General features: G+C 39.1%; 2 protein-coding genes across 2 annotated transcripts; one reads left to right on the top strand and one right to left on the bottom strand.

Annotated features, from left to right (window-relative positions):
• Positions 1 to 710: 710 nt before the first annotated feature.
• Positions 711 to 3,019, bottom strand: LOC132169350 (uncharacterized). Its single transcript, XM_059580400.1, has 4 exons — positions 2,857 to 3,019; positions 1,979 to 2,739; positions 1,596 to 1,790; positions 711 to 1,436 (listed from the first exon to the last, which is right to left on the bottom strand). The coding sequence occupies exons 1-4, from the start codon at positions 3,017 to 3,019 to the stop codon at positions 711 to 713; spliced, it is 1,845 nt and encodes a 614-aa protein (XP_059436383.1).
• A 3,628-nt stretch (positions 3,020 to 6,647) lies between these two features.
• Positions 6,648 to 9,679, top strand: LOC132168636 (uncharacterized). Its single transcript, XM_059579646.1, has 5 exons — positions 6,648 to 7,063; positions 7,147 to 7,275; positions 7,447 to 7,651; positions 8,214 to 8,269; positions 9,465 to 9,679. Exons 1-5 carry the CDS (start codon positions 6,716 to 6,718, stop codon positions 9,531 to 9,533), a joined length of 807 nt encoding a protein of 268 aa, XP_059435629.1. The 5' UTR covers positions 6,648 to 6,715; the 3' UTR covers positions 9,534 to 9,679.
• The last annotated feature ends 603 nt before the right edge of the window (positions 9,680 to 10,282 follow it).

Here is a 10,282-nt window from a genome sequence, read left to right as displayed (position 1 = left end):
CCTCCATATTAACCTGTCTTCCCGGTCAGTGAAGCTAATAGGAAGGGATTGTATGATTGCTTGCTCCTCCACCGATGTTGGTTCCAGGAGTGCCCCTTTGCGTCTAGGAGCTGGCTGACTATAGCTAACGGGTCCAAAATGCTGGGTGGAGATTGTATCCGAAAAGATGAAGGTCTTAGGATCCATCTATCTTCCCAGATTCTTGTAGTTTTCCCATTCTCAATCAGCCATATCAAACCTTCCTTAATTAACGCACAAGAACTCTGAATACTCCGCCAAGCAAAAGACGGTTTTCTTCGCAAAGGGGCCTCAAGGATCGAGCAGTCCGGATAATACTTCGCTTTCATTATACAAGCAACTAAACTATCCGGCATAGTCCAGATGCGCCACACTTGCTTTGCCACCAAAGCTTTATTAAAACAATTGAGCTATCGAAAACCCAACCCACCATAATCCTTTGAAACCCCCATTTTATTCCAACTCATCCACGATATTTTCCGATCCTTCTCATTATGTCCCCACCAAAATCCCTGCATAAGAGAATTAATCCACAGCGATTTGGGAAGGAGAAAGACACTCATACAATAGGAGGAAATGGCTTGTACATCCGCCTTCAAGAGGACTTCCTTGCCGGCTTGGGAGAGAAATCGTAATTTCCAATCCTGTAGTCGTTTCCGCACCCTCTCCAAAATACTTTTGAAAGCTGTCATTCAAGAACGACCCACTAGAGCAGGCAAACCCAAATACTTTTCATATATGCAAGTGGCAGGAAGACCGGCAAACTCCAAAATAGTATCCTTTTCCACCGTAGGAGCATTCCTACTAAAAACTATTGAGGTCTTCTCAGCGTTCATTTTTTGACCAGATGCCGCCTCATACTGTCGCAGAATGGCCAACATATTACTCCATTGGGCAAGTGTAGTCCTGCAAAACAGTAAACTATCATCTGCAAAAAATAGGTGGCTGATTTTTGGACCCTTTCTAGATGTGGGTACCCCAGATAAAAGCCCTTCTCTATTTGCATGTAGCACCATAGAACTCAAGACCTCAGCACATAGGAGAAAAAGATAGGGTGAGATAGGGTCACCCTGTCTAATACCCCGAGACGGGGTTATATTCCCACACGGCTCCCCATGCATCAAAATCGAGTAATGAACTGAAAAGACACACATCATCACTAAACGGATCCATTTTTCATGAAAGCCCATTTTTCTCATCAACGCCTCCAAAAACCTCCATTCCACCCTATCATAAGCCTTGCTCATGTCTAACTTAATAGCCATAAAACCCTTCTTACCCCTCATGCCCGTATGCATTGTGTGGAGTGTTTCATAGGCCGCCAAAATATTATCTGTGATCAATCTTCTTGGAATGAAAGCACTTTGGGCCAGAGAAATAATATGTGGGAGGATTTTTTTGAGCCTATTAGCTAGTACCTTCGGAATAAGTTTATACAACACATTACAAAGGCTTATGGGGCGAAAGTCAGTCACACATTGTGGGTTTGGTTTCTTAGGGATAAGAGCAATATGAGTTTGATTCAATGAAGAAGGCTTAACCCCAGAGTTAAGGATTTCAATTAGACATCTACATACCTCCTCACCCATGAGGGTCCAATTTTGTTGGAAAAAGCAAGCATCCAGCCCATCCGGTCCGGGAGCTTTGAGCGACGCCATTTGATTTAACGCTGCACTGATTTCCTCAGCTGTGAAGTCCTCCACCAAAGCAGCGTTCATACTCTCTTGTACACATTTCTCAACATGAAGCAAACACGGTCCAAGATCCCCTTCCTGTCCAAAAGAAAACAAGGTGGAAAAATAATCCACAAAGGCCGTGTTCACCCCCTCCATAGTCTCCCTCCACTGCCCTCCCTCATCCTTGATCTTTCCAATATAGTTTTTTTTTTCTGCCTTGAACTAGCACATGCATGGAAATACTTTGTATTTCTATTCCCATGTTTTAGCCAATTCAAATTTGCCCTTTGGCGCCACCATAAATCTTCTTGTTCCGTCAGAGTCTCGATGTCACGTTTCAAGCGAACCATACTCTCACTATTCCCCATACGTTCCATCCCTTGTAATTCAGCTAGGCGGGCCCTCATGCATGCTAACCGATTTTGTGAAGGTTTGGAAAAGCCTTCATTCCAATGGGTAATTTTCAGCATGCATGCAGACAATTTATTGCTCAAGCACTCCCATCCCATTTTCCCCGGCCATGGCAAATTCCAGATTGTGGATACTTCATACTTGTACCCATCATTTAATGCCCAACCAGCCTCAAACCGGAAAAAACTTTTCCTAGCGACTTTGCTTCCATTATTCAGGAGGCTCAATATTAGTGGGGCATGATCCGATGAAACTGCTGCATCCACATTCACCATCGCTTCTGGATAATAGTGTCTCCATTCAAGGTTTGCCACCCCTCTATCAAGCCGCTCCTTGATAAAATTTATTCCATCTTGGCAGTTACTCCAAGTGTATTTAGAACCACAAAATCCAAGATCAGACAGTCCACAATCCTCTAGGGCCCTTTGGAACTCCTGCATACCTCTCTGATGTCTCATGCGTCCACCCCATTTTTCAGTCCCATTGACTACTTCATTAAAGCCGCCAATACACATCCATGGTAGAGGATCAAGGTGGCCTAAATACCGCAGAAGTGCCCAAGCCTCATGTCTTTTTGAAGCCTCCGGATGTCCATAAAAGCCCGTGAACTTCCATGTAAAATCAGCTTGGGGACCTTGTATAAGAGCATTAATATGCCAATTGCTAAAATTTTGGATTTCAACCTTGGCCTCCTCCATCCACAAGAGCCCCAACCCTCCTCATTTCCCTACGCAATCCATCACAAACATACTCGAGAATCCAAGTTTGTGCCGAATTTTCTCCATTCTCTTTTGGCGCATTTTGGTTTCCATGAGGAAAACCATGACGGGTTTCTTCACCCTCACCATCCGGCAAAGGTCTTGAACTGTTCGGGGGTTCCCAAGCCTCTGACTGTTCCAACTTATGATATTCATTGCGGTCGGCGGGGCTGAATTCCAGCCTCCGCCAATCCCGAACCATTTGTTGAACCGTCTCCGATTGTTACCTTTCGGCCCTTCTTCATAATACTCACACCCTTTCTCTCCTCGCCGACCCCTTTTTTCTTACTATCACCCTGGGACCCAGTCACTAGAAACTCGATTTCCTCCACCCAGTCCCTTTCCTTTCTCTTCCATGTCACTATGGCCTCCGCTGCAGCTTCACCTTCAACCCCCTTGGAATTTTTGCTATTGGCTTGGGCCTTTTTCACCGTATTTTCTACATCAACAATATTCGGGCCTTTAAAAATTCCACCAAGACTGGGTCTTTTGTCTACAGTACTATCAAGGCCCACGGTACGGTTTGGACTTTCAGCTGCTTGGGTTTGTCCCCTCGGCCACTTACCAATCGGTGACACTTGGCGCCAATCAAATCCCACTTCATTCTCCCTTGTTTCTATCTCAGAACCGGGTTGAGCTGGGTCATTTAATGGATTCCACGTGCCTTCCAATTTAGAAGAGGGAGATTTTTGGGTATGAACCCATTTAAACCCCTTGGTTTGACTAGTCGTTGGTAACTTGTGACTGGAAAGAGATCTTTCCTTTACCGTGTGAGTCTTTGCATGGAAAGATCTTGAACTCTCTGCATGATCTGCTCCAGGAAATCCGCCCCCATCTTTTTTTGAATTTGGGTTCTGACTTTCCTTATTTGGCTCCACTATATCGTCCCCATCACCGGAATCCCTCCCACAGCTGCTCCGATCATCTTCCCTTCGAACCCCCCTAGCTCCCCGTCGTGCATGCCCATCTGAACCATCAGTTTCCTGATTAAATCTTCCTTGCCTGGGAACGTATCCTCCATTAGTTCGATCTGTCCCTCTTGTCGGCGATGCTGCTCTTAGCCATGGCCCAAAGTTGATAGAGTCTCCCTGATTAAGCAGGCTACTCTTCTTCAAACAACCTTCTTGCCCATGGATAACAACTCCACAGTGGAAACAATATTTGGGTAATCTTTCATATTGAAATGGGATCCAGGTCAAACACCCATCTAGATTCACTTTCCTACCTCGAGAGAGAGGTTTAGTCAAATCCAGTAAGATCTTCACCCGTAGGAATTCCCCCCAACCAACCCCACCTTTATCGGTATCAATTTCTTCGACAATCCCCACCGATGAGCCAATCTTACGTCCAACCTCACGCAATGGCAGATCAAACATACGTACCCAAAAAGGGGCTTTATTAAAAGTGATCTTTGCCGGCGGAATGCGGGGCTTGTAATCTTCAACCAAGAAGAGAATTCCTTCAAACACCCAAGGGCAGCCCTCCAGTACACGCCTCTTGTCCCTGCCATATGAAAATTCTATAATAAACAGGTTATCACCCAAGACCTTGAATGACATGGTACCCGTCGGCCTCCCCATCGTTGTAGGGTATTTTTGATGGTCTCCTTACTCACATATCGATCACCCACCAGTTTTCCCACTACACAAGTCTGGCCCCTTGCAGTTACTTCTTGATAGTCCGTCGTTTGAACTTGAATCTCCACATCTTCCTCTTCGGACAAAGAAAATTTTTCCCACATCCTCGATAGATCATCCGCCATAGGACAGAATCCAAGCAATCAAATTTGTTCTCCTACCACAATCTTGTAAAGATCTGGAAAACTTTCCTTCTCCTCTAGGTTAGACATAGAGAGAAAACATCGAAAATAGAGAATTTCCTAGATGCTCTGGTTCAACATTTTCTCAAAATTGTCTCGTCGTTTGGACTATTGCTGAGTTTGAATGAAAACGCTCCAGACTGCCAGCTCTGATAGTTGGTTTAGTAGTACAACTCAACATTCTTACTTTTTACATCCCATCAATCACTGTTTCCGGAAACAGTTCTTTAAGGAAAAAAAAGGGTTTCCTATTTTTGTTATCGAAAACAATTCTCAAACGCCAAAAAAAAAAAAACCTGATTTACCAATTGAGCGTTTCTCTGTGCTTCAAGACTAAATTTGAAAAGACTAGGGACACAAAAAAAAAAAAAAACAAAATTATGAATTACAGCTTGAGGTTACAGGAGTTATGTTTTGTTCTTTAGAGCATTTACAATGAGTTCTTATAATTAGTTTTTCCCAAAAAAAACTTAACTAAACATGTAAAAACACTCATTTAAAAAACTCCATACTCTATTTTTAACTTTCATCGGACACCCTCCCTGCATTTGAAGAGCCAAAAAGTTAAAGTTAAAGTTTAACAATTTTTTTATGCTTTATTTTTTACTTTCTTGCTACACTACCTTTTATGCTTAAAGGAGTGCTACACATCCCAAATTTTCTTCTCAAAAGTTACTTCTCAAATGATGTGTCTCCATCTCATGAGATTTATTATTCTGGGAAGTGTGACACCAACTTATGGGATGGTGACACATTATTTGGGAACCAACTTTTGAGAAGAAAATTTGGAATGTGTACCACTTCTCTTATGCTTATGTTGTTTGTTGGTTTAAAACTAATAAAAAAAATAATATTTAATTAAAGTAGAGAAATAAGTAAAAAAATGTGGGGTTGTTTGTTAACAATATTTCCTCTCCCCAACACTATTCACTATTTTTCCAGAAAAAAATCAACGTCAAAACATTCTCATTTTTTATATCACATTATTAATTTTTTATGTCAAATCATTTACTCGTTACTACTATTCAAATGAAAAAAATATCTATAAAACAATTTTTTACTTTTTATTTTTTAATACAACTTTTTTAACTTTTTTATACCAACAATTATTATATTTTTTCCTACAAAAAAAATATGTACAGTATCGGAGAAGGGTTGGGTTGTTAACTAACCCCTTGGTATTTGGCTCAACTTGAAAGTAACTCTTCAAATTTGAAAAAAAAAGGTGAATTTTTCACCTTTTTTTTTTTTTTTTTTTTGGAGGAGCATGTCTCACCTAGTTTTTAAAATTTCAGATTAGTTTTAAATTTTCCTCCTTACTTTTAGGAAATCAGCCAATTACTTGAGAATATTTAGAAGATAATTTTAAAATGTTTTTTTAAAAATCATTTCCAATTAGGTTAAGGGTAGTGGCCCAGTGGGCCTGGCCCTGGTGGCAGCTAAAATTGGGTTTACAAAGAGTGTACTGACGAAGAAGCAAAAAAAAAAAAAAAAGTTTGATAAAATGGACATTATTTTAAAGTTTAGAGGGTAAAGTCTACTTAATCTTCTCAAACTACTACTCCAATGACAATTTACCCATCAAATTATCAATTGCGACAATTTACCCTCAAAACTACCAAAAATATGACAATATACCTCTATTTTTAACAAAATGACAACATTACCCTTACTAAAATAAAAATAAAAATACTAAAATTTATTTATTTTTAAAAATTTTTAAAGGTATTTTTGTCTTATTGAAAATTTTATAGGGGTAATTTCGTTATTTTGTTAACATTGGTACATTGTCATTGTTTTGATAGTTTTACGGATAAACTGTAGCAATTAATAGTTTAAGGTGTAAATTGTCATTTGGGTGATAATTTGAGGGAGTCAAGTAGACTTTACCAAATTTTATAAATAAGAAAAATAAATAAATAAAAGAGGCCGAGATGCTTCTGTAGTGGCTAGGGATTCCAGATTGTTATAAAGGATTTGCCGCGTTAGGTTTTCTGGGATTGTTCGCCTGAGTGAGAGCGAGACAGAGAGAGATGGTTAAGGTGGTGAAGAGGATGGTGGAGGAGAGGAGAGGACGGCTAGGGTTTGTCGAAGAAAAACAACATCGCAAGCGAAGTCGCCCTGTTCCTGTCCCCTCGTCGGGTCCTGCTCCTCTGCTGCGATCCACGCGCCTGAACCCTAACCGTGACGCCGTCGAGATCCGCAACGACGATCCCGAGAAGCAAAGGGGAATTCATCCAAAAAGTATGCACGATGAGTATTTCGACTCTTACGCTGACTCTGAGTTGGATTGCATCCCCTACTATAAAAAGTATAAAAAGAATGAGATCTTGACCAAAGAGGATTGCGTCCGCTACCACCTAAACCCTGATGTGTATGTGGTGAGTAAAATTAATTCTCTTCGTCTACGTATATGTCTGTATCTGTATGTGCCTGCATCTTTAACACTCCTTCGTTGTTCTAGGGTCACCGCCCGCCTAGGCCCTTTATTTGTGGTTCGACTCGATCATTTGCAGTAAGGTACGAAGATGAACTCGAAGATTGCAAACAATATTCGCAGCTCGCAATAGACGAATACCACCGTCGCCTCAAGGTTGGTGTTTCTGTTGTTGATGTTATTATTGTTATTTTATTTTATTTTTTTGGCTTATGAGGTATCGGATGGAGATGAATATTTGTTATGCTGAAATAATAGTCAGTTATTGCTTCTTTTTCTGTGACAATAATTATATTTTTTCATGATTACATAAACTTTTGTGTGCAGAATGAAAATCCACAACTAGAGTTTGTGGAGCTTTTGACAGCAAGGTTTAAGATTTCCGATATAGTCAGGTATTATATAACCTTTGAGGCCAAGGATATTGCTGCTGGAGGCCAGACTAAGACCTATCAAGCTGTGGTGCGTATACCCTTCAAGTGGGATGGTGATGTCTCCGTGTTGTGTTTCAGGGAGTGTGAGCAAGAGCAAGGTAAAGGAATTTCATTTAAAGGAAGATTAATTTGATTTCTTTCTTTGTTTCTGTTGCGTTTATCGATTTACTGCGGCTTATCTTATACATGAATTAGTAGAGGCAAATGGTGAAAATCTTCACCTGTATTTGAAAGGTGAAGATGTTTTAGTTTAAATCATAACAACCGATTAGTATTGCCTTGGCTATTTTTAATTTTATATTCCTTCACCCCTGCATTCTTGTTATTTAAGCTTCTTGTCCCCTAATCCTTTTGTTCTTGTTCAACCAAATATTCCTCTTTTTCCGTCTTTACTGCCGGTTCTTCAAAAACTTCTTGTAGTCAAGGTGAGAGAAGAAGCTTATGCTTCAAGACAACGACATGACATGTTATAACAAATATCTTTTGATGTGTGAAAGTGTATTAATTTGCTTAGGAATCATGTAATATGAGAATGGTTACTGGAACTTAGCTTTTCTTTAGCACAATATTGACTGCTATTTTCATTTTTATTTGTTTGATCAGTGAAGCTTCATGGATATATGATGTTCGCCTTTCATTTTTTGTTTTTGTTTTAAGTAGGTTCAGGCAAGATACGTGGTAAAGAATGGTGTTGGGAAGTTCACACTGCTGTGAGGGTTAGTATGTTTGTATCACTACATGAAAGCATGGTTTGATTTACTGAACTGATAACGATATTCAGTTATTGTGAGGCAAAGTAATTATATATTTCTTTGATTATTGCTTGTTATCTATTGTTGTAATGATGCACGGCACTTGAAGCCGCTGGCAGTGGTACATGTTAAAACATCTTTTAACGATATTCTGGATAGCTATTGTGGACTAAATCTTCTTTGCTCACATAAGTAATCTAATATCTTGTTTTCTTGCCTCTCAATCTCCGTTCTTTGCTACATAGATAAGGTATTAGCTGAATAAATCTTGATTTGTTGAGATTGGAGTTGGGGGAAGGATGATGGAAAACTTAAGGGGGATTAGGGAAATATGAGAGAGGTCAATATAGGTCCCTAGCCCTATGCATGTGATCAAACAGTTCAAGTGAATATAAAGTGATGCTTTTAAACCATTGGTAGGCGAAGCGTAGTACTGTTATTTAATGTTTGAAGAAAGAAGAGATGGTAAATTAGAATGGTAGTATTGGAGCATTTGGTGGTGGGAAAATTTTGAAATTGTAGTGTGGATAAGAACCGACTCCTAAGCCAGTGCGTATCAACTTCGTAGGTTCTCTCTCTACACTTTTTAAACCGAACTTTTTTATTATGAGCCAACATGGTTGTAGACTATGCTTTGAAGAGTATCAATAGAAGAACATGATGGTTGTGTAAAAGTTTTGAAGAACATGCTGCTGAGTCTCCTTTTCATTGTTGGTTTTTTGTTTTTTGTTTTTGTTTGTTTGTTTTTTGACATATTGTAAATGTTTCTGCTTATGAGGACCTGGGCTTTCATTGGGTAATTGGGTCTCATTATGGGTAATTGAAATTTGGCTCTCGGAAATTTCCTGCCAAAATAGAAAACCCACCAGTAATTATATTGTGTGGCAAGCTGTGGTTGGCCAAGGAGTGTTAATAATTTGGAGTTCAAGGTGGTGCCTAACCTCTTTTCTTTGTGCACAATTGCATGCACACATGTATATAGTGATAATCTGCACTCCATGGATCCATATGGAGATAACACACACACATACACGCTCACGGCCTTTTGTTTCTTTGAAAATTGTGTGATGAAACAAGTGAAAAGGTTAAAAGGCAATGCATCTCTTCTTTACGAGATTCTTTTCACATTTTGACACTGGCCCATTGGTTTTTTTTGCAGCCCTATGTGGAAGAGTACCCATCGGAGGAGTACCCATCGGAGGAGGAGATTGTTGAAGAAGATATGTAATTATCCAAGCCTAAACAGAAGAATATTAGTACTGGTCTTTGCTATTAAAAAGGAAATGTGATATTACCTAATCATAAACAGAAGAATTGTTGCACTAATGCTTTTTTTGTGTGAATTTTTAATAATACTTAATATTGTGCTTTAAATGTTGCAAATTTAATGGAATCGCACGTAAGGAAAATTATTGAAATATAATTCAATGCTTTTAATTAAGCTAATTTAATGACAGTTCACTATTGAAAAACCGGTTCAAATCACATATAAGGAAAATTATTGAAATATAATTAAAATGCCTTTAATTAAGCTAATTTAATGATCGGTTCACTCTTAAAAAATCGGTTAAAAAATTATGCCTTAAAAAATGGTTTATTCTTTTTTTTTATTTAAAAAAAAATGTTCACAGCACATGTTGCAATATTATGGCATTTTTTTAGAGTGATTCGGTAAACATGTGTCAGATGTTGTATTACAAACAAAATTGAAAGGTAAAAGTTTTAGAACATTCCAATTTCTAATTCGTCTCCACACGTCACAAAACAAAAAGAAAAATGTCTATTTTTACAATGTCTTTCTCTACAAATTCTTTTATTCAATTTTTACATGTCTTTCTCTACAAAGTTGGCCAAACTAGATTTCCCTAAATATAACGGAACAGAAGATCCTACAAGTTGGATTTGCAGGGTAGAGCAATTTTTTGATTACCAACAGTCAGAAGAAGGGGAGAAGTTGCCGTTGGCATCTTATCACTT

Source organism: Corylus avellana, chromosome ca2 (genome assembly GCF_901000735.1).
Source record: "Corylus avellana chromosome ca2, CavTom2PMs-1.0".
NCBI lineage: Eukaryota > Viridiplantae > Streptophyta > Magnoliopsida > Fagales > Betulaceae > Corylus > Corylus avellana.
Note: the sequence above shows the minus strand (reverse complement) of the source record. Positions and strands in the feature narration are given on the sequence as shown.